Source organism: Capra hircus, chromosome 3, assembly GCF_001704415.2.
Source record: "Capra hircus breed San Clemente chromosome 3, ASM170441v1, whole genome shotgun sequence".
Lineage (NCBI taxonomy): Eukaryota > Metazoa > Chordata > Mammalia > Artiodactyla > Bovidae > Capra > Capra hircus.
The window spans coordinates 50,816,889-50,842,499 of record NC_030810.1 but is presented as its reverse complement, the minus strand read 5'-3'; the positions used below and the strand labels follow the sequence as shown (position 1 = coordinate 50,842,499).

Genomic DNA, 25,611 nt, shown 5'->3' with positions numbered 1-25,611 from the left:
CAGCACACCTTAATGTTAACAGCTTAATTTTTCCCCCCTTTGGCTTACAGCTGAGGAAATAGTCTTGGTTACCATGTGAACCTATAGAACATATCGGAGGAATGAGGCCACGAAATTTCCTGCTCCCATGTCCAGTGATGTGGAACTCTGGCTCATCAGAGCCCTTCTCCTGTGTCCTCACCTGGGCCGACCATTTAGCTCAGGGATAAAAGCTCCCTATGGTGACAGCCCTGCACAGATGCAGACAATAAGCCTTGTGGTCATGGTGCCTCCTCCTCTACTGAATTATGGAATCTGAAATGGCCTTTATTAAATGAGAGGAAAAACTCACTTCAAAAACAGAAAAAAACTTAGAGCAAGGGAGAACCCCCACAATTCTGACTTTGGGTCAGCTATGGGGGCTGTGTTACATAATCCATATTTCATGGAATCACCAGATTTTTCTTTCCAAATAAACCTGTAGAGCTCAGGAACTCATGGTTTTGCTGTTTTAATCTGCCCACCTATTGATTTATTTTCACTTGTTCTGCGTTTTCCTACACCTAGCTGACAGGTGGATAATTTCAGTTTCCAACTTCCATTCCAGAAGGTATCTTCTCCTTTGTATGTTCTTTGCTGCTTGGTACACATGTCCATTTCTTTGATCAGGATAGGAAAGTCTCAATAACTCAGAATCTGTGATCACTCTAACAATGACAATACTTTTTTTTTTTTTAACTTCCGTGCTCTTAGGAAGAAAGTGTTAACTGAGCAGTTCTTGGTGAAAGCATACTCAAACTCCTCTAGGGGTACTTATTTACATGAAACTAATATGTTAATTACCAAAAAATATCTTTAGTCAGTATTTGTTTCTCAAGGACCTTATCAAGTAGTACCTTAATTTTGAGATTAAGACCTTAATCTAGCTTGAGTTATAATATGAATTTGTAGGTAATAAAGCTATGTGCGCATGCATGCTCAGTCACTCAATCATGTCCAGCTCTTTGTGACCCCATGGACTGTAGCCCACCAGGCTCCTCTGTCCATGGGGTTTTCCAAGCAAGAATACTGGAGTGGGTTGCCATTTCCTCCTCCAGGGCATCCTCCAAACCCAGGGATCGAACCCACGTCTCCTGTGTCTCCTGCAGGCAGTCAGGTTCTTTACCATTGTGCCACCTAGGAAGCCCCAATAAAGCTATGTTTTTATTTAAAAATAGATACCACCATTCATATGATTTGTTTCACAAGTTTAACTATCATCCACTTCCTATATGAACAATCTTAGTCTTCTCTTTAACACCATTAATCTACTTTTAACCTGAGTTTAAGAAATGCAGTCTTTTTGTTTATACAATCAACTTCATTGCATAGAGTGCTATGTATACATTCCCCCTTGTCTTCTGGCTAGAGAAAAGAAAATTCAGTCAGCAGTTTTTCTGATGCTGAAATGCTTAAAGTTCAATGCAGTTTGCTCCCATGGAAGAGCCAAGTCCAGTGCCATTTAAATCAAATGAAGCTGTAAAACATTTTAGAGATCGTTTCTTTTAAGGGCTAGAGGATGTGGACCATTCTATTTACTCTGTCAGAAAACAGATGTGCTGTAATAAATGAAATTCCTGCTTGTTGGTTTCTTTTCACCAGCCATATTATTGAGCCATGGTGCATGGGGAAAGCCGGGGGAATGGTTGGTATAATCAAGGACAACTTTCCTTGCAGTCAGTGAACTTACAGCAATTACCTTCCCCATGTGTGGCTGTATTCCTTACCTCTTTAAGGTGGGAGGGAAGAGAGCAAAGTGTTTAAAATTGTGGGTTCTAGGATCACAGAAAATGGAATCTGAATCTCAATGGTGCCATTCAGTAGGTGGTATTTAACTTACCTGAATCTTAGTTTCCTTATCTATAAAATAGAGAGAAAAATAACACCCACCTTACAGTTGTGAGAACTCAAGGAGTGAGGCACTTAACATAGTGTCTGGTACATAGTAAAATGAATGGATATTCTCTGCTGTTAGGTCAAGAGGAGCCAGAGCGGGGTTCTGTGGACTCCAGATATGCTATTTTTCATGGCAAACAGTAGTGTCAGCCATCTGTAGCTGCTTAGGAAACATTGGACCAAATAAGCAAACCTATTGGAAGAAAGTCTTCCATTGCATCCAGACGTTGTGAGATCTCTGCTCATTTCCTCTCCCCAGATTCAATGCCTATGACTTAGAAAGCAGTTTTTGGCTAATGGTGGATAATTACAGACATGGTGAGCTTGTTAACATCTAACAAATTCACTTCTACATGGTTAGAGCCATAGCCTGGGAAATACTTATTATGACTCTTATCACCTGCTTCATATCCTCTCCTCCAAATGGAGTGTCTAGGACAACATAGATTACATCCCTTATACCACTTACTTAACAAATATTTATTAAGGGCTTCCTAAATTCATGGCAATTTGATTGGCCTGGTGTAGAGAGCAGAAACTTAGCGTGGGGTTGGAGGAGACGTGCATGCAAAACCCAGTATATGCCTATGTAGCATGAGCAGTCAGAAAAAGCCTTAGAAGAGGAGGCGGCCCCGAAGCAGTGGCTTAACATGACTGAGCTCTGTTCAATTCCCATTTTCTTGATAAAACCATCATCTCCTACCTTTTTTTCTCCTCTTCTTCCTTTTTTCTCCTCCAAATCACAACCTCCATTAATGTCTGGGCTGTAGAAGCCAGGATAGTTTCTACAGACTGGCTGAGTCCACTGTCAGCTTGAGAGGCTTAAATGGGGAGGTCCTGGCTTGGGGAAGACATCCTCTTCCCCCCGAAGCCCCATCTTCCTGGCCAACTCCTACACATCTTTTTAGGCTTATTTTAAATACTGCCTCATCTGTGAGTCCTTCCTTGACCTTCCTAGACAAATTTTGGGATGGGGTGGGGAATGCATTTATCAGAATTATAATGGTAATTAAAATACAAATATCCTTTACTCTCAGATTTCTTATGGTTATGCCTTCCCAACAGCTTCTATGTTTCTCTTCCAACATAGCCAGTCTTTTCCCTCTGCTGGCATAGAATCCCTGGGAGATGGTGAGGAATAATCAGGGTATTAAAGCTAGTTGAAATAAGAATGCGATTAGTGAGAACTGGTGTTCATCATCACAATGAGTGAGTACCCGACTGGAAATGATGGGTGATGGGGTAGGATGAGGCCATTAGTCAAAAGGCATCCTGCATTGCACCATATCTGTACTTCTATCACTGTGCTTTGCACTTACTTTGTCATTCTTTGTCTGCATGTCTATGTACCCGATATACTTCAGCTTCAGGGCAGACAGTCACTCTGTTTGCCTTTGAGGCCTCAGGTACAGTAAATGCCATTGATTTCCCATGGCCACTAAATAAGTCTATTGAATGTCCATTCCAATCTGTCTGTAGATTCTTTCTAGCTCAGAAATAGGGGTAGAAGTGTTTGGAGACACCTCGCCTATCCTGGTTGCTCAGAACTCTAAATTAGGACTGTCCCCTTGAGTGTGTCATTCTATCCATTGTATATGCTTGCTAAGCCCTTCCTATATAATACCCACTACCATGCTTCACCAAATGACTCCCTGGAATTAAGCTAATTAGGGAAGATTATTAGGGAAAGCTGGACAACAATTCAGGTTTGAAATTAAATCCCTGTACATTTGTTCTTTATTTTCCAGCTTCTCAGTGCTGAAGTTCTGGAGGACCCAAGCTAATGCTGGAGGATACAAGGTATTAGGAAGCTCTCTTATAAACGTAGCCATCTACAATTGTGTCGTGATGAAATGCTTACACTAGTTTCTACTGGAGTTTTATGCTCAGTCATGTGACCCTCAGTTGTGACTCCATGGACTGTGGCCTGCCGGGCTCCTGTCCATGGCATTTCCCAGGCAAGAATACTGAAGCGGGCTGCTGTCTTTTCCTCCCCCAGACGACCTTCCCAACCCAGGGGTTGAACCCATGTCTCCTGCATCTCTTGCATTTGCAGGTGGGTTCTTTACCACTGAGCCACCTGGGAAGTCCCACTGGAGTTTTATCAGTTCAGTTCAGTCACTCAGTCGTGTCCAACTCTTTGTGACCCTGTGGACTGCAGCACGCCAGGCATCCCTGTCCATCACCAACTCCTAGAGCTTGCTCAAATTCATGTCCATTGAGTCGGTGATGCCATCCAACCATCTTATCCTCTGTCATTCCCTTCTCCTCTGACCTTCTATCTTTCTCAGCATCAGGATGTTTTCCAATGAGTCGGTTCTTCACATCAGGTGGCCAAAGTATTGGAGCTTCAGCTTCATCATCAGTCCTTCCAATGAATATTCAGGACTGATTTTCTTTAGGATTGACACCCTTCGGGATGTGACTGTGCACAAAACCACACACAGTTTTGTGCATGGTTCTGTGTGTATATTTCATAAAAATGTTGATTTTTAAAAATAAAATATGTATTATTAAGTAGGAAGCTAATCACACTCATACATTTCAAGCATAACGTTTGCTCCCAGGATTAAGATTTCTGCACTAAAACCAAGGGACTTGGACAGTCCCTTGCTGTCCAAGGGACTCTCAAGAGTCTTCTCCAACACCACAGTTCAAAAGCATCAATTCTTTGGTGCTCAGGTTTCTTTATGGTCCAACTCTCACATCCATACATGACTACTGGAAAAACCGTCATTTTGCCTATAAGGACCTTTGTTGGCAAAGTAATGTCTCTGCTTTTTAATATGCTTTTAGGTTGGTCATAGCTTTTCTTCCAAGAATCAAGTGTCTTTTAATTTCATGGCTGTAGTCACCATCTGAAGTGATTCTGGAGCCCAAGAAAATAAAGTGGAGTTATATATAGTGCTGCTGAAAGAAGGTTACATCAGATCATCATGCATGTCTGCTACACCTGAGGAGAAAGTCCTGATGAGTTGATCTTTACCTGTGGGAGAAAATAAACCCTTGGGAAAATGTATTCCTCATCTGTTTATGCTTTCCTTCATTTGCTTGTTGAGTATACTTTTGTGAGAAGCACTGTGGTAGGTACTGAGGATAAAAGATAAAAGATGTAGTATCTGTTCTCAAAGTCCAGGAGGGTAAATTACCTCTCTGACTACAGTGACAATCTAAGCCAGGGGTGGACAAACTTTTTCTGTAAAGGACTAGATAAGTAAATATTCTAGAGTTTGTGAGCCATAAGGTCACTGTGACAGCTACTCAATTCTGTCTTTGTAACACCAAAGCAGCCATAGGTGATTTACAAACAAATGTGTGTCTCTGTTCCAACAAAACTTTACTTATGGATACTGAAATGTGAATTTCACGTAATGTTCACGTATCCTGTGACATTATTTTTCTTTTGACTTTTTCAAACAATTTACAAATGCAGCAACGATTCTACACTTGTGGAATGTAAAAAACCAGGCAGCAGCAAAGATTTGACCCTTGAGCCATGGATTTCCCACCCCTGACCTACGAGATGGTCACTGATGGTTTAGATCTATGATTTCCAGGTTCAGCTAGTATTCAACCAAAGCAGAGATCCAGTCATCATTCTAGGAGTAATTCTTGTGTTTCTTCTCTCCTGCTTCTATCAACCTCTTGTCCCCAAAGCACAATTCCACAAGTCTTTGTACAAAACAGAAATCTCTTTGTATTTATGATACTACCAGGGACATCTGGGGACTTGTTTCCCTGTGAGAAAATGAAAATGACTCTAGTGACTATTTGGTCTCTGAAACAGTTTAATTTACTGTTTTTTGTTTTTTGTTTTTTTTTCTCTTTTCCTTTTTCCCATCTCCATACTAGAAATTAACATAAAAATTCCTTCTGGCTAAATTCCCAATGCATTCTCACAGTGAGCATTTTCTGAAGTGAAAATTAGTAGCTTCCTTGCAGTTTTCATCAGGGATGTGAAACTGTGCAGCTTGCAGGGGTAGTGAACTCAAAACCCATTTATGAATTATTACATGCTGCTCAGGGTACCTCACTGTCTGCTGTGTGCCAGATAGTCTTTCCTACAAAACCCTGAGTATCTAAATAGTGGATCTTAATTTTCTTTCTCATTCCACCAGTGAGAGAATACTACTTTCTATTTGCACAAATGAATTAATATGTAACAACTAGTACTTACATAATATCATTTTATTTACACCATCCTTAGGGGTTGGTAGCACTTAGGAAAATGATGAAGTCTCTCTGTAGTCCCTTCTCTCTCCCTCCCAGTTTTTATCCAGGTGAAATCTACTTACAGTGAACTTTAAGGACATCATACAAGGGAAATGACAATCAATAGGAGTAAGCTTATAGGGGGGAGGGTGGATTCAAGTGCCATATATGGCTGTGCAGTGATTAGATATCTATCTATAAGGCTTCCTCGTTTAAACATAAAATGCCACTTCAAATCACATATTTCTTCTTTGACAACCTTGGCCTCTCTCTAGCTGCTTTAGCCATCTGCTCCCCAAAGCAGCTTGGAGTCCTCTGTTTCAGGACCTAAGCTATTGAGCTAGAATGCTTTTGTGTCTCTACAGAGATGGCTCTTGGTCTTTCAGGTCAGAAAACTCTGATAGTATAGAAAATTTGACTTCTGCAGCAATGCACAGGAGTTATAGGGAAAGGAATATATAATTGTTAAAAACACAGGTTTTGGAATCAGAGTTGCATTTGAATCCTGGTTTTCCACTTAGAAGCTATTATACACTTCAGGCAAAAAAAAAAATAACTTCTCTGTGTCCTATGAAATGGAGGAAAAAAACCAACTTTAGAGAATAGAGGTAAGGATTAAGTGAGATAATGAACAGTTAGTAAGTGCTCAATAAAAGACCAAGGAGAGCATTTAGTAAGTACTCAGTAAAAATGTTACCACTTTGAAGAGATTTTTCTTGTTTCCTTCATTTATACTCCAAACAATTGTTACACGGCTGTTTGCCTCTGAGACTACTGAAAAATAAAATCAATATACACCATGAAATAGAGAAGCCCAGGTTCAGGTAGGGAAGGCAGCCATAGATCAGTAAGCAAGTGTGAAACACATATGTCCAGGCAGAGTGGGACCCCAGAGGCAGGAGTCATCAGCTCACCTGGGGATGTCAAAGAAGACAAGATTTGAGGTAAGAGTTGAAGGATGAATAGAAGTTTGTCAAGTTGTCAGGGTAGAAGCATGTTCCCATGAGAGGGAAAGTGAAAATTTGGTCTTGCTAGAGTTTAGGGTAGCAGAGGCAGAGAAAGTGGTCATAATGCAGTTGACAAAGGATGCTGGGGACAGATGATAAAGGGGCTTGAATGTCATGTGAAGGAGACTGGACTCTGACGTTCTTGTTGGGCCTTTAGGACGCGTGAGAAAGCAGAATGCCATTAATGAGGTGATGCTCTTCACACTGGTAAGTGTGGCTGAGCTGGAACTGAGATCCATAGAGAACTCAGTCACCTTGAACGTGTCCAACCCTGACTTATATAAGGCAAACGTGAAGCCGGAGGTCAAATTACCCAGCATAGAATCTGACAAAGCAAAAACAGGACTAGGAATAGCCATCTGAATCCTGGGCTTTCAACTTCCTCCACACCAAGGCCCAGTTGAATAAACCCAGGCTTCTTTGTCTAAAGCCTGCATTTTCCCTACTAGATTCAAATACAGGTCCCAGGTGCCAGCATGCTTCACTGAGAAACAGCATCTTTCCCACTTTCTGAATATCAGAACCCTCAGCCCTGTCCACCAGAAATGGTGACCTCAGCTAGGAGCAAGGTTGGGGGTTTTCCAAGGAAGAAATCTAGGGACAGCAATCTCTGGCAGTTGCAGAAACAAAATCAAAAGCCAGAGCTTCTTTCTTTGCCTGGAACTTGCAATCTAGGGTCTGTTTTACAATTGGAAACCAAGATATCAACACAGTAGCTGCTCCCTGCTCTTAATGAACTAACCCTCCCTTCCCAGGGCCTAGCAGAAAGCACACCAGCCTAAGCAGGGCGTGTGTGTGTGTGTGCGCGCGCGCGCGTGTGTTTTCATGTCGCAGGTGCCTAGGGAACCTGCCCACATAGTGGGTGTGTGTGTTCAGATCGCAGGTGCCTAGGGAACGAGAGTCCTAGGGCTACAGCGCAGGGGCCTGGGTGTCCTCTCACATCTGGGCCAAGTAAAAGCGCTGGAAGCTGGGCTTCACTTCCAGCTCCCCTGGGCTCGGCTCCAGCAGCGCCTGGGCTTCTCTAAATCCTCCCTGCTTGCCTTCCTTCCCTCCTTAGCAACCGGAGGACGTGGATACCGCGGGCGGGTGAGGGCCTGGGAGGCTGCGTGCAGCCCGGGCGCCCAGGGGCGGCGGCCCAGCCCCAGTGCCCCGCGCACTGGTGACCGCAGTGCGGAACCACCCGGCAAAGGCAACTGTCGCGGCCCCAGCGTGCACAGGTCCCCCGAACGCACCCTCCGTGCCCGCCGCGGGTCCAAAAGGGATCCTGCAAAAATGAGCCATTCTCACCCTGCTGGGTAAGTGACAACTGGAGCTTTTCCACGACGCGGCAGGTGGCGGCTGCAGCCAGCGGCCCCTCCGCCCGTTCCTCCTGCTGCTGAGGGAAGGGGCGAGCGGGGAGAGGGGGCTGGGGAGAGGAGGAAAAGAATACGGATTCTAGGTCGCAGCGAGGATGGCAGACATCCCAGGCTTCGTATCTCCCCTCTCCCCTCCCTCACTTCTTTCCATGACGTTTGCCCCCTTTGAAATGTTCACTCAGGAAGGATTTAAAAATGGATGTGAAAAATGCATACATTAAGCAGGGACATTCGCTGAGACCAAGAGGATCCTGCGTGGTGGAACATACGTGTTTAAATACAAAAGCAAAGGTCAAAGCATGCGCATTTGTTTGGAGAATCAAGGCTTAGAGAGAAATTCTCACTGTGGCGTCTTGCATTTAAACGAGTTGTGTGTTGATATAACACGCATTGAGGGAGGTTTCCTGTGAGGGTACCCCATATTTCAGGATTTTTATCTGCCCCATCTCGAAAGGATCATAGGTTTTTTTTTTTTTTTTTTTTTTTTTTTTTAATATTGTGACCAGGGAGGTGGTGTGATGCAGGAAGGCAAGAAGGAAGAAGGAAGAAGGGTGCCTGTGTGTTTACACATAATCTCCTGTTGTGTTGGGCAGGGTGACTCCTTGGAAAACATTTTGGCAATTATTCAGTCTGATTTAGAAAGTTAACACAGTTATTATTGGCTGCTGAAAAGAAAAAAATAAAACCAACCCTCAATGGATCTTGGTCCTTTCATTGGAAGAGAGAGTATCCAGTTTCCTTTTGAATTAAACAATGTAATGCATATTAGTTGTTTTTTTTTTATTATGATACATCTAGTAAGCAGATAATATCCTAGTTGATATTGCAACTAATTTGAAGATGCTTTCCTTTTTAATTGAATTTATTGCACATTTTCAAGAGCAGCAAATTAGCAGAGGACAACATATTTAAGATCATTTGGAGTTTGTGATGTCTGAAATACCACATTAGTCGCTGGGTTCAGTATTTATAGTCAAACTTAAAGATTTTGCTTTTTAATGAATTCTCTGAACGCAAGATATAAATGAAATTGTTTGAAAAAGCTAAAGGTCTATAAGGTGCCCTGTTGGAAGTCAGTTTCAGAACTTTTTGGAAAGTGATGAAACTATGCCTAAGTAAGCTTCCTATTTTATCTTAAATTGAGTTTAGTTTAGGTACTTGAGGGGATCCTCTGGTTGCTCAGATGGTAAAGAATCTGCCTGCAATGTGGGAGACCAGGGCTCAATCCCTGCGTCTGGAAGATCCCTGGATGAGGACATGGCAATCCATTTCAGTGTTCAGAAGAATACTGAAGAATCAATGGACAGAGGAACCTGGCAGGCTGCAGTGCATGGGGTTGAAAAGAGTCAGACACAACTGAGCGACTAACACTTAGGAACTTGAAGGGTTTGATGCTGAACTTCTGTGCAGTTTTAGTTGCTGTGGGTCAGTGGGATGTAAATAGCACTATTTTTCTGCAACTGCTTTTTGTAGTGTCCACATTCAGGAAAATGAATGTGTCAGTCACGGTTGTCTTCCTATGTTTTTCAAGTTTTTGGCTAAGTCAGAATCTGATTAGACCGTTTAATCATCTATTTTCAAATGTGGAAAAGCCTGTAGCTGCTGACTAAATTGTGCATGATTAAGATTTCAGAAACTGAAGTGAAATTTTTCTGAAGCTCGATTAGTTCCAAGCACATGGGAAAAGTAGGAAGATGTGTGATCTAGTGAAAGAGTGTGCTTCATGGTACTCTGCAAGAAAGATGGCGAGATGCAATAATCATCGTGCACTAAAGTTGTAGACACTGTGTCTCGTTCATCTCTGTGCCCCCTTTGCTTCTTCCTGTATAAAGTAGTGCTCAACAGCTGTTTGCGGAATGAATGATATCATCTGACAGTGCATCCAGTCTAGAGGTGGATGGATTCACAAAAGAAAACCACATAAGAGCTAAATAGTTATTAAGTGCTTACCATGTGCCAGACTCTAGTCTACTGTTTTACAGGAAGTACCTCATTAATCTTCTCACTCACTTCATGAGGCAGATTCTAGGCACTTTTTTTCACACATAAGAAAACTGAGGGCTGAGAAGTTTTCAGAGATTTCACAGGTAGGAGGGGTCAGGGCTCTAATAAAAAGCCAAGGAGTCCAGCTGCAGAGCCTGTGTGACTAACCTTTATACTATCTGCCTCTCATGGTCAAGAGCTGAGATGGGAGGGAGCCCTAAAAAGATGAAAATTCTCCATCAGATCAGACCAACCTCTGACAGGTGATAGTGGTACATAGCTATCAGTATTTTGATATAGAATTAGAAAATAATATTGTGATAGTGTCTATATGTATATATTTTTGTTTTTACTTCAAAAATAAATGAAAACAATAAACATAACAACTCCAAATGCCTTAAAAGTCACCCAAGAATAAAATTATTCAAATTGCTAAAGTTTTCCCTCAATATAAGTAGTCATTATTTTTCTTGTCTGTGCTACCATTTGGAAAGAATAAAAGTTCCAGTAGCAAATAAAAGGTTTCATTAAAGCTGAGAAAGTTTTCCATCTTTACTGAAGCAATTTGTATTTATTACATTTTAAGATTTAAAGTGGTAATAAAATGCAGTTGTACAGCAAAACAGAAATTTAAAATTCCTAAAATTCCACCAGTCAATAAGATGCTTTCTCTTGGTGCTTGCTTTGAGTTCCACTGCTTCCTTAATTACAGCAGGAAACACTTGCAAAGGGCCTGGTGCTGACTTTGTTCCAATAGAGTTTGGAGTAAATAAAAATGGTCTTAAAAACTTCTGCCAAAGATTATAATAGAGACTTTGTTTCTGAGCTGCATTGTAATTTGGGGGAAGTCAACTATAACATACCGTTTCTGGCAATGCCGTCTCTAATGAAATTGTTTTAGGGTGGAAAATTTCAACTGATAGTCCCTCTAGTTTGTTCAATTTCATCCTGAGTTGCTATTTGTTTGTGTGGATGTTTGTGGGTTATGCTGTAGTCCTGGAGGTGGAATGGGGATTTTATACCCCTCAGTCATGCATGAGGATAAAATGATATGGCTCTTCTCTCTCCTTCAAAGGATCATCACTGAATCCATGTACAGTTGGCTCCCTGTGTGAAAGATAAGCTTGGCTCTGAGTAGAGATAGTCACACTCATCTGTAAATTTGCTGTGAGGAACTGGAAGAATGGGAAGCATTATAGTTTATGAGAAAATAAAAATGCAGAAGATGTATGTTTGGAAAGATTATTCCAAGGTTTTGAAACTTTTCTTTTTTGGTTTAGACTTATTAATTTATACCTTTTAATGTGAAGATATGTTTCTATAGTAACAGAAGATGCTGAATTGTGATTTAGAAAGAATGATCATATTCTTAGTACTCTCAAATCACTCAGTTCTATTTCATCAAAGGCAGAGTACAAAGTGCTATAGGTAAAATCATCAATTTTTAGATAGTGTATAGTGTATATGTATATCCAAAAGTGACAGAGATTATAAACCAACATGTCATTTGCATGTGGAATATCCATTGCATTTTGTCTCTGCCTTCGTTTTATCAATCCAGCATGGTATTTCTTGTTCTATTTTTTTAAATGATATATAATTAACATACAACCTTATATTAGTTGCAGGTGTATAACATAATGATTTGATATTTATCTACTTTGCGAAATGATCACCGCAGATACCAAATGGTCTCACGTATATGTGGAATCTAAAACAACAACCACAACAACATGAACTCATAGATACAGAGAATAGATTGGTGGTGGCCAGGGGTCGGGGGGTGGGGGAGCACTTGGAGAAAGGGGAAGGTGGTCAAAGGTACAAACCTCCAGTTATAGAGTAAATAAGTCATATGGATGTGATGTACGTAGTGGTGACAATAGTTAATAATACTGTATTTTAAATTTGAAAGTGGCCAAGGGAGTAGGTCTTAAAAGTTATCATCACACACGCACGCGCGCACGCACGCACACACACACACGTACATAATTTGTAACTATGTCGTGCTGACTGTTAATGAAACTGATTACAGTATCTTTGCCTTCCTAGCGAGTGTAGTACTTTGTAGTAGCATTCTAGTCTCTTTGTTGCTCACAGCTCCTGCCACCCAAGTTATCTGTGGCACAGAATTTCAGACTTGAAGTAATTAAATATTTGATTTCAAATTGGGTAGTTTCTATTTGCCTTCATATTCAGTATTAACATGACTTCATGGAGTAAATTGTTTCTGGTTAAAGGCGGTGAACTGAACATGCTCATTTGTCTTGGCTTCCTCTCTGATCATTTTGTTACAGAGTTTGTTCTCTTAATTTTTTATAGAAGAGATGTCATCTCTTATCCCTTTGCTTAACAAACCTGTTCACATAACTAGATGGGAATGGAAAGGGATTTGTTATTTGTTTTATGCCTGCGTGCGTGCATGCTAAGTTGTTTCAGTCGTGCTCGACTCTTTGCAACTGTGGACTATAGCCCACCAGGCTCCTCTGTCTATGGGGATTCTCCAACAAGAATACTGGAGTTGGTATTCCCTCCAGGGAATCTTCCCCACCCAGGGATCAAACCCCATGTCTCGTATGTCTCCTGCACTGGCAGGCAGGTTCTTTAGCACTAGCACCACCTGGGAAGCCCTATTTGCTATACAGCATCATTCAGTTCTTTGAAGTTTTCAGAGATATATGACAAACTTCACATAGTGATCTATTACCCTTTTTTTTCAATGATCTGTCAAATTACAGCTCAATTAGGTCCTCCTTCAGTTGTGCTGGAAGCAAACCTTGGAAACTACTTGCAATCATATTTGTTGCCCAGTCAAAACCATTTATTATATCAACACCGACATAATACTTCAAATTGTCCCTTTGTCTCACAAATGTTTTTCTAAGTTCAGTACACCCTAAGAAGACACCATATGGTGAGACTGATGCATTTCTTTTGTGAAAGTGGAAAGTTGATTACAAAACGGAAAGGCGGGAGGTGGCTCAATATGGCTTGGAGTGCATTTTTTTAGGCAGACCAGTATTAGGAGAGTATACGGAGGAAGCTTAAAGGATCTAGAGATTGATTCCCTTCAAACAATCCTTGCCTGGGTTCCCCTAGGAAATCTCTGGGTATCCCATGGGAGTGCATATCCCAGTTTACAAACTTCTGGGTTAGCACACAGGGTGCTGTCAAATGCAGGCTGCTGTGTAGCAAACCACACTTTTTTCTCTCATTCCCTACTGAAGATTGGCATCTCTTAGCTGTTAGAAGTAGAGACTTCCCCCAATTTATTTTGGTTATTAATAACTATGAAAAGTTTTTGGGGAGACAAGAAAATAAAACATTTTCAATGTTCAACTGACTCATTGTGCAATTCTAAAATTAACCTCAAATAATCCTGATCTGGGATGCTTATGTATTTTCAGGACTTTTGGTTTCCACAGATACCAGTTTCAATGAAAACTTCAGATTCTAGAATTTAGTACTGAAAAAATCCTTAAGCTTTAGTTGCTGATTTTGGTACAAAACAAAAGAAGTAGCATGCATATTGAATCTTTGGATCTTTCCCTCTGTGGCTTACTCAGTTCCCCATACAAATAGTTGAAAATCATATATTCTTTGGAATAATTCCATAAATGTCCATCAATTTAAAATAAACTGTCCAATTAGCTGGGGTTAGGAACCAGAGATCAAATTGCCAACATCCCCTGAAAAACATCTATTTCTGCTTTATTGACTACGCCAAAGCCTTTGACTGTGTGGATCACAAGAAACTGTGAAAAATTCTGGAAGAGAAGGGAATACCAGACCACCTGACCTGCCTCTTGAGAAACCTATATGCAGGTCAGGAAGCAACAGTTAGAACTGGACATGGGACAGTAGACTGGTTCCAAATAGGAAAAGGAGTATATCAAGTCTGTATATTGCACCCTGCTTATTTAACTTATATGCAGAGTACATCATGAGAAATGCTGGGCTGGAAGAAGCACAAGCTGGAATCAAGATTGCCAGGAGAAATATCAATAACCTCAGATATGTAGATGACACCACCTTTATGGCAGAAAGTGAAGAGGAACTAGAAAACCTCTTGATGAAAGTGAAAGAAGAAAGTGAAAAAGTTGGCTTAAAGCTCAACATTCAGAAAACTAAGATCATGGCATCCAGTCCCATCACTTCATGGCGAATAGATGGGGAAACAGTGTCAGACTTTATTTTTGGGGGCTCCAAAATCACTGCAGATGGTGATTGCAGCCATGAAATCAAAAGACACTCCTTGGAAGGAAAGTTAACACATTAAAAAGCAGAGACATTACTTTGCCAACAACGGTCCATCTAGTCAAAGCTATGGTTTTTCCTTTGGTCATGTATGGATTTGAGAGTTGGACTGTGAAGAAAGCTGAGTGCCAGAGAATTGATGCTTTTGAACTGTGGTGTTGGAGAAGACTCTTGAGAGTCCCTTGGACTGCAAGGAGATCTAACCAGTCCATTCTGAAGGAGATCAGTCCTGGGTGTTCATTGGAAGGACTGATGCTGAGGTTGAAACTCCAATACTTTGGCCACCTGATGCAAAGAGTTGACTCATTGGAAAAGACTCTGATGCTGGGAGGGATTGGGGGCAGGAGGAGAAGGGGATGGCAGAGGATGAGATGGCTGGATGGAATCACTGACTTGATGCACGCGAATTTGGGTAAACTCCGAGAGTTGGTGATGGACAGGGAGGCCTGGCGTGCTGCAGTTCATGGGGTCGCAAAGAGTTGGAGACAACTGAGCGACTGAACTGAACTGAAAATTTGTGAAAAAGAGAAAAATAAGTTAAGTTTCTGCATTCATACTGGTTTGTGTCTTTTGTCACTTTTCTCTAAACATGAAATCCCAAATGATACATTATGAATATGATCTATATTTTTAAAGAGGATGAGGAAAGAGGAGAATCAGTTGAGGCATTCAGAGGAAAACCTTTGACAGTACAAAAAAGGACATACATTTATGCTTTCAATAAAAATAAGGTAAATATAAATGTGGACTTCTGAGGCGGTATTAGTGGTAAAGAACCTGCCTGCCAATGCAGGAAATATAAGAGATGAGGGTTGATTCCTGGGTGGGGAAGATCTCCTGGAGGAGGGCATGGCAACCCAACCCAGTATTCTTACAGTTTCCCTTGCTTACTCACTCCCTGAGCTGGCAGTGAGCTTGTTCCTTATATGAGGTGAGAGTAGGGGTTTATCCAGGGGTTGGGTCAGAGGGGTGGCTTAGATAGTTTGCCCATCCCTTAGGTACTGTTGTGTGCAGGGGGCATGTGCAGTACCCCAAAGTGGCTCTGGGCTCTTCAAAGTAGCAGTTGGGTGTTTTGGTCTCTTTGTATCTTTTGTCCAGAATTTGACCCAGCTGCGGCAAGCATGTAGTTATTTTTCATCCCATATAGTTTCTTTGTATTTTGTTGCTGGAGGAGAGAAGTGTTCAGGTGCAAGCACTGCAGCACCGCAACAAGGGCCCCCAGTCCCAGCCTGTCTCACTGATTGCATTGAACAGGACTTGGTTAGCGCCCTCAAAAGTAGATTATTTGTGTTGGACACTGCATTTTGACTTTTTCCTTAGTTCCTTGTTTTGCCCTAGCTCCTATGGTTCAAGCATATAAATAATTACTGAATAGTATGGTATACATAAAACCATTATTATACTTTATGAATTAAAATTTCAATGATAATTTTTACTACATAGTTCATTTGTATCTTGTGTTGGCTAAAAATTCAACCCAAATGTGTGTGTATGTGTGTGTGTGTGTGTGTGTATGTGTTATTTGCTCAGCTGTGTCCAACTCTTTGCGATCCCATGGCTCCTCTGTCCATGGAATTCTCCAGGCAAGAATGCCAGAGTGGGTAGCCATTCTCTTCTCCAGAGGATCTTCCCAACCCAGGGATCAAACCCAAATCTCATGCATTGCAGGCAGATTCTTCACCATCTGGGCCATCAGGGAAGCCCCAACCCAAATGTAATACTGCATTATACCTTTGTTTCCAGCCCAGAAGACCCAGAAGAAGCCATTTGGTTCTTTCACTACCCAGAGGCACCAAATCACTCTGTTTGTAGGGCTCCCAGTTAGGGAACACATCCTTCATTGACAAGACCATTGCTGTGCCTTGTTGTATCAGAAAATATATTTGAATTAAACTTATACACCTGGGAGCTTGCCTTTCTGGATTAATGTCTTTCCAGAGAAAAGAGGAAAAGATGTGACAAGTTCAGTAGCCACAGCTGAAAAATCATGCTTTAGAGAGATTCTGGTCGATATTAGGATTAAAGGTTTTTTGAGAATTGTTGTCAAATTGTTTTTATAGTAAGCCACAAAAAATGTACTTAACAAGTGAAGAACATTTCAAGTGTAGGTGTATGGATTTGGATTTTTAAATAATTTCTCATTGTCTGGTGGGACCCCTGTCACCCCAGACTCTTCTTGTTTCCTGCCCCTTTTGTGTGGTAAAGTCTTTTGTCTATGGGCAGATTACCATGAGTTGCAGTTTCTTCTTGTGCCCTGTTCTCTGGGGACTGTCTTTGGAGAGTTTCATTATCCCCTTGTCATCCATCCGAGTTCCCTGCACAGATGTGGTAGGATCCAGGAGGTATGTTTTCTGTTTTGATGGATCATCAATGGTCTTTTCCGTTTGTCAGCACAGATAATTCAGAGTCAAAGTGCAGTAGCTTGCATTTCTTTGAACCCAGGAAGCATGTTCTTTGGTACCTTTGTCTAAGTCCATGTTACCTACTTAAATCGATCACCTTTCTGGTTATAGCTGTGTTTGGGGCTAAATTTTGTCTCTCTCCTCCCTACAACTTTTTATGTTGAAGCCTAACACCCAATACTTCAGCTATAACTATATTTGTAAGTGAAAGTGAAGTTGCTCAGTCGTGCCCTACTCTTTGCGACCCCATGGACCGTAGCCTGCACCAAGCTCCTCCATCCATGGGATTTTTCAGGCCAAAGTACTGGAGTGGGTTGCCATTTCCTTCTTCAGGGAATCTTCCTGACCCAGGGATCGAACCCAGGTCTCCTGCATTGTACACAGATGCTTTACCATCTGAGCCATCAGGGAAGTCTTTAAAGAGTTAATTAAGCTGAAATGAGGCCAATGGTGTGGGCCTCAATCGAGTATGACTGTTTTCCCTATAAGAAGAGGAGATTAGAACACAGACACGTACATACAGAGAGAAGACCATGAGAAGGTATTGGGAGAAGATGGCCATCTGTAGGCCCAAGAGAAAGGCTGGGGCTTATCCTTCCCTCATGGCCCACAGAAGAAATCAACCCTGTTGACAACTTGATGTTGGACTTCCAGCTTCTAGAACTATGAGACAGTACATTTCTGTTTAAACAATCCAGTCTGCAGTACTTTGTTATGGAATCCCTAGTACTCTTGCCTGGAAAATCCCATGGATGGAGGAGCCTGGTGGGCTGCAGTCCATGGGGTCACTAAGAGTTGGACATGACTGAGCAACTTCACTTTCACTTTTCACTTTCATGCATTGGAGAAGGAAATGGCAACCCACTCCAGTGTTCTTGCCTGGAGAATCTCAGGGACGGGGGAGCCTCATGGGCTGCCAACTATGGAGTCGCACAGAGTCGGACACGACTGAAGCGACTTAGCAGCACCAGCAGCACCAGCAGCAGCAGCAGCAGCACAATGATACTACTTGTTTGCAACTCCTGATGCTATTTTTTTTCCAACTTGGTCCTTCTAAAGCTGAAGACGGTTTTTATGACACGTGTAGGATCACTGAAAATAAGTGATTTAACAATATGAGGGTCATAGGGAGTGGAGATTGCAAGCCAGAAATTCAAAAAGGGAGATAAAAATGAAAGCAAACAGAAAATATGATTAAAGGACTAAGTGAAGAGAAATAATTAAGGCAATAAGTCAATGATCTCTACTAGTAAGTGTTGAGCTTTTCTTTTGTTAAGTCTGATTAGTAATCAAATTACTCCCCACCTCTCAGTGTCTGACACTACTTGGGATAGAAAATTGAACATTTGAAGCTGGTGATCCATTTCTCTATGAAGGTTATTATTTTCTTATAATAGTAATAAATATTTATAAATTAATGAAAATTCTTAGGGCAAAATATTGAAACAGGAGAAGACACAGCAGGGAACTAAACAGACAATATAAATTGCACATAGTAGTTATGAAACAGCATTAAAAGCTAAGGATTTTAGATTGAATTGAATCATAATGTTTTATAGTAGCAGTTAATTTGGCATTCTCTATATACCATGGATGATAATATTTCATATTTGTGAATATTATGTGGCTCTCATTTTAAGAAGTTGTCTCTCTTCATAGCTTGCTCCAAGATATTTACAATAATATTGTTTCTGTTGCTTAGATTCAAATAAAACTAATCTGCTGTAAATTAGAATAATAGACTTAGAAAGGATCTCAAATCTCTTGGTACTAGTGACACAATAGATTTTTTATTTTCCCTCTTATACTTATCTATATTTTGAAGTTTTTCTATGTGGAAAAATTCAAAGAGGGAAATGAAAATTGCTTGAAATCCTCCCATCCATAAATAATCATTTTGTTCATTTTCTTTCTTCTTCATTTTTCTGTGGAATATTCCTATTTTTAAGTGATACTATCAAAGCTCTCTTTTTAAAAAAGATGTTTCTAAGACTCTACTGTTTTATTTTTAAAAAATTTTTATTTTTACTTTATTTTGCTTTACAACACTGTATTGGTTTTGCCATACATTGACATGAATCAGCCATGGGTGTACATGAGTTCCCAACCCTGAACTCCTCTCCCCCTCCGTCTCTCTGGATCATCCCCATGCACCAGCCCCAAGCATCCTGTATCCTGTATTGAACATAGACTGGCCATTCATTTCTTTTGTTATAGGATACATGTTTCAATACCATTCTCCCAAATTATCCCACCCTCTCCCTCTCCCACCGAGTCCAAAAGTCCGTTCTACAGATCTGTGTCTCTTTTGCTGTCTCACATACAGGGTCATCATTACCATCTTTCTAAATTCCACATATATGTGTTAGTATATACTGTATTGGTGTTTTTCTTTCTGGCTTACTTCACTCTGTATGATAGGCTCCAATTTCATCCACCTCATTAGAACTGATTCAAATGTATTCTTTTTAATGGCTGAGTAATACTCCATTGTGTATATGTACCATAGCTTTCTTATCCATTCATCTGCTGATGGACATCTAGGTTGTTTCCATGTCCTGGCTATTATAAACAGTGCTGCGATGAACATTGGGGTATACGTGTCTCTTTCAATTCTGGTGAACAACATGGAAGAAATGGACAAATTCTTAGAAAAGTGCAACTTTCCAAAATTGAACCAGGAAGAAATAGAAAATCTTAACCGACCCATCACAAGCACAGAAATTGAAACTGTTATCAGAAATCTTCCAGCAAACAAAAGCCCAGGTCCAGACGGCTTCACAGCTGAATTCAACAAAAAATTTAGAGAAGAGCTAACACCTATCCTACTCAAACTCTTCCAGAAAATTCAGAGGAAGGTAAACTTCCAAACTCATTCTATGAGGCCACCATCACCCTAATACCAAAACCTGACAAAAATGCCACAAAAAAGGAAAGCTACAGGCCAATATCACTGATGAACATAGATGCAAAAATCCTTAACAAAATTCTAGCAATCAGAATCCAACAACACATTAAAAAGATCATACATCATGACCAAGTGGGCTTTATCCCAGGGATGCAAGGATTCTTCAATATCCACAAATCAATCAATATAATTCACCACATTAACAAATTAAAAAATAAAAGCCATATGATTATCTCAATAGATGCAGAGAAGGCCTTTGACAAAATTCAACATCCATTTATGATAAAGACTCTACTGTTTTAAAATATGATATGGGCACTGCCCTCATAGTGTTCCAGTTGTCTTCCTACTTCTAACTAAACTGAAAACTCTTTGAGGGTATAAACCACACCTCTCTATATCTCGTGTTTGTCCAATATCCCTAGGATTTAGCTCAGGAATTGCTGACATATGTCACCTGTTTTAGTGACCATTTATGGTAAATTCCAAGAGTATATTAGCTCATCAATTCAATTAATATTTGCTGAGTGCTTACTATATTATCATATTCAGCATATATTTATTTCCAGAAAGTCATTTGAGTTCTAGAAAAGACCAGAATAGTACATTTTATTTTTTAAAAAATATTTAAAAGTCACTGACCTTCCTTAAATTTTGCCATCCTTGGGCAGTAGGGTGATTAGTAGGTATCAGACAGGAATATTTTCATTGGCAAGCAACAGAAAGCCAAATGGGCTTCCCTGGTGGCTCAGATGGTAAAGAATCTGCCTGCAAAACAGGAGACCCGGGTTGGATCCCTGGGTCAGGAAGATACCCTGGAGAAGGGAATGGCTACCCACTCCAGTATTCTTGCCTGGAGAATTCCATGGACAGAGGAGCCTGGAGGGCTACAATCCATGGGTCACCAAGAGTTGGACACAACTGGGCAACTAACACTTTCACTTAAAATTATAACAACACTTACTGTTTATTTCACAAGTACTTGGGGGGTAGGTGATTCTATTTTATGATATCAAGGTCCTTATTTTAAATTTTTTATGACCATCCTAGATCCATGCATGATAACTTTATAAAACCATCCCAAACTGAAAGGAAAAACATGGATGAAAAAAATGACTTTTTCAGTTCTAATGAGGTGGATGAACCTAGAGCCTATTATTCAGATTGAAGTCAGTCAAAAAGAGAAAACAAATATCATATATTAATGCATATATATGAAATCTAGAAAGATGATACTAATGAATCTATTTGCAGGGCAGCAGTGGAGATACAGACATAGAGAACAGACTTATGGACACAGTAGGGGAAGGAAAGGGCGGGATGAATTGAGAGAGTAGCACGGAAACATATGTATTACCATATGTAAAATAGATAGCCAGTGGGAATTTGCTGTATGATGCAAGGAGCTCAAACTGGTGCTCTGTGATAACCTAGAGGAGTGGATTGGGATAGGAGGTGGGATGGAGTTTCAAGACGGAGGGGACATTTGTATATCTGTGGCTGACTCATGTTGATGTGTGGTAGAAACCGCACAATATTGTAAAGGATAATATTGTAATTATCCTCCAATTAGAAATAAACAAATTTTTAAAACTACAAAGAAAAGTAAAGAAAAAGATCTTTTTCCTTTTAATCTGGGAGGAAAACATTTCTAGAAGTTTTCGTTAGACTTTCCTTTATATCTTGTTGCCCAAGAACTGCATCAATGAACATGCCTACTTACCAGAGTGGGAAAGAATAGGTTTGGCTTTCCTAACATCTGTGGGCAATAGGTAAGAGAGAATGGTTTGGGAAAGGTTTCTGGGAGCCAGTCAACAGTGTCCAGTGCAGAGCCTCAGTAACGAGCTGTCTGGCTCAGGATATGGGTAGTCTGAGTTGAAATTTGCCACATAGCTGCTGTGTGACCCTACGTAAATTCTCTATCGTGTCTCTAACTTGTCTTTTTTTCATCCTTGTGGAACATATGTCTGCTTTGTAGGTTTTGTGAGGATTGAATGAAATACTTTAAAGCATTTAGCACAGGGTCTAGCACATAGAAAGTGTTAATGTGCCAACTGAGTGCCTTAGAGCTTAGATGCAACATATGTGAGTAAGCCCAGCTTTCTGTAGGAGAACTACCATACCCAAGTCCTGAGCCAGATGTAGAGTTGGATTAATTGGACAGGGTATGCTAGAGAGATTAAATTTGGGGGAAGAGTTTTGAAAGAGGGGAGAAAAGATACCTGGACATATTTTTAAAAAGTAAAAAGTATTCTCTAGAATCAGTATTATAAGTACGATCATCATTGCCAGGGTAAGAGTAGCCAGTTGTGACTTTGAATAAGTGAAAGAAGACAACATTGTTTGTTTATTTAGTTCACAAACTCTTAGGAGCCGGCAAAGGTGCTGTAAAACCAAGCAAAATCTGGCTTACCTGAGAAGTTGATACTTCAAATTTGTTTCTGTCTCTTTCAAGACTCTCTTTTGCTCAGGTTTTAGAACCTTGGATATGATACCAAGTGTGTGCACTAGGATTTCCTTTCTTAACTGAAAGATCTTTGCCTTCAATTCTAAGTAAGAAATTAATTTCTGATTTATCTCTGTTCATCTCCAAAATCTTTTTAAAGGTGAGTTTCAGTGCTTTTTCTCCTTGAAATTAGGCTCTCTGTCTCTAAATGCCAGCAAATGACTTTTTCACCACAATTCGTAGGGATTTACATAAGGTTATCACTGTTAAATTCTTTCTTATAAAAACTCTCCTTCCCCCTCAATCAGACTTGAGACTGAGAGCTTTGACCCTGGCTGGTATCTTCCAGAATTGGAAGTAGGTTTAAGGAGTGGGTAAGGCTAATCTCAGGCTACAGTCTGTAGAGAGGGGTTTGAGGTTCCAGTTCTTAGTGAGGATATTGACTCAGAAGGGAAGAAGTCTGGTTTCAGGGCCAAATACAAGAGCAAGGAGGAAGAACTGATCCCAAAGTCCCAGGGATCCCAAGTGACAGGGAGCAGGGCAGCTCAAGAAGGAACCTGGGGTGTGGGACTGAAGAACATTAAGAAATTGTTCTGGGGAGTGTGGGCAGAAAGCTGGAACACTTAAAAGGGAAAACAAGCAAAGGTTTGAAGTATCTGCAGGATTAGAAGTGTGTGAAAACTGTCCTTATTTTTTTGTATTTCTCTAAATGAAAAGAAATGATATTCCAAGAGGAAACTCAATGTTTCATTTAAAAAAAATCAGAAATAAGCATGCCACAGTAGAAAGAGGAGCATGTTTGGAGTCAGGAAGATGGAAGTTTGAATCTCAGTTGTGCCTTATGTGAACTCAAGAAAGTCAATTTCCTTTGTGTCTCACTTTCCTCTTTCAAAAAATGGGGTAAATATAAATACCTCCCTTGCAGGAATGTTGGCACATGTTACAGACTCAATGAATGGCAGCTGCTATGTATTTACTTTGATCTTTGTGCAAAGCATATGCTGCATATGTATTTTTCTCTGTTTGTTTTTTCCTCTGGTTTTATTTTTCAAGCTCTGTTGAGATATAACTGACAAATAAAGCCGTATAAGTTTAAGGTGAACAATGATGATGATTTTATATATGTATATATTATGAAATGATTATTATAAGATTAATTATCAAATCCTTAAAATTTCATTCTTGAAGTACATCAACCAAAAATACGTAAATATACAGCTCAAAATAAGTAGAAATAGACTAAACTAACTGAGAGGGAAGATGAATGTATTTCTAGTCCATAAATAACTTTCTTGTTCAGTTAAACTACTTTATTTTAAATGGTAACCTGTTTTTAAATTCATGGATCTTTACAATGAAAATTAGCACTGATCCACCTATTCATAACCTTGAAAATGAAACTGCCCTTTTAAAGAAACCATGATCTGGACAACTGAGAATTTTTATAAAATGGAAACTCTGACCCAGAGCATTTTTACTTCTCCAGAATGCTTAGTTTTCTTATCTAATTCAAGAACTAAGGACAAACTCAGAAACCTGCGTCATTACATCGACATTGACAAATGCTGGAAGGACTGGTGAATTTTATAAGTACTTTTTAAAAAGTGATTGATCATTTAAGACTTAGTCAACCTCTTTAACCTTTGGCCGGATGTCCTTACTATTTTAAACCTCACTACTGCACATAAGAATTACATTTTAGAGGAATGAGACAATCTTTAAAGAGGTTGATTAATTAGCCTTTCCCACCCAACATGCTTGGTAACTTTATTGGTTTTGCCCTCATTAGTGGCTATTTTTTAATTTTCTTTTTCCTTTTTTTTTAAGGAGCTCTTTGCATCTATAAGAGGTTATATTCCAAGGTCAAATATAGACAATGACCGGACTTCTAAGCCAAGACAACCCACTGAAGCCTGTTTGACATATAATATGTAACTGACTTAGCTGATGATTTACTAATACTGTAGAATTCAACACTCTTTGATTGCATTAATTCTATGGTAAATATGTAGCAAGTTTCAACCTGAGTACTGGGGATTTGTGTCCTATCTCTTTGGGACATTTTGCATATAATGTTTTCCTTTCTTGGATGAGTCTGGACAGCATTTCTGCCCTTGTCATCACCCATTTACATTTATTTTCTCCCTCAACAATTGACTTGTCATTCAAGACCCAGTTTTGATTTCAGTTCTCCTGGGATACTCATCCTATGTGGGCATAGTTCACTTATTTGTGAAATGGGGTTAAAAATCTGGAGCATAGGGTATTTTGAAGATTAAATGAGATCATATAGGCCAAATACAATAAGCTATTATGATTATAGCACACCAGACTGTCCTTCCATTGCAGGCATATCTCATTTTATTGTGTTTCACTTTATCACATTTCAAGGATATCGAAGGTTTGTGGCAACCCTTCATGGAACAGTTTATTGGCACCATTTTCCCCCCCCCACAAAGCATTTGCTTACTACATGTCTCTGCATCACATTTTGGTAATTCTTGCAATGTCTCAAATTTTTCATTCTTAAATTTGTTTCTATGGTCTGTGATCTTTGCTATTACTACTGTACTTGTTTTGGGGCTCCATGAACTGGCCCATATTAAGACGGCAAACCTAATTGATGACTGTTGTGTGTGTTCTGACTGTTCTGGCAACCAGAAGGTCGCTTATCTCTCTCCGTCTCCTTGTGCCTCCTTATTCCCTGAGATACAACAATATTGAAATTAGGCCAATTAATAACCTTACAATAGCCTCTAAGTGGTCTAGTGAAAGGAAGAGTCATATATCTCTCAAAAGCTAGAAATTATTAAGCTTAGTGAAAAAGGCAAGTCAAAAGCCAAGATGGGCTAAGAGCTAGACCTCTTACACCGAACAGTTAGTTAAGTTGTGAATGCAAAGGACAAGTTCTCAAAGGAAATGAAAAGTGCAACTCCAGTGAACACATGAATGATAAGAAAACAAAACAGTGTTACTGCGGTATAGAGATCTGCATAGAAGATCAAGCCAGCTATATTTCCCGAAACCAAAGCCTAACCCCGAGCAAGGCCCTAACTTTCTTCACTTTTATGAAGGCTGGTAGAGGTGAGGAAGCTGTTGAAAAGTTTGAAGCTATTACAGCAGAAAT

At 40.2% G+C, this 25,611-nt stretch overlaps 1 protein-coding gene across 1 annotated transcript in view; it reads left to right on the top strand.

The window, feature by feature from the left end:
• The window catches only part of ERICH3 (glutamate rich 3), a 126,157-nt gene continuing 108,576 nt past the window's right edge, over positions 8,031–25,611 (top strand). Inside the window, exon 1 of the mRNA XM_013962743.2 lies at positions 8,031–8,428. Within this exon, the coding sequence (XP_013818197.2) occupies positions 8,406–8,428 (23 nt within the window). The 5' untranslated portion in view covers positions 8,031–8,405. The remainder of the gene's footprint in view (positions 8,429–25,611) is intronic.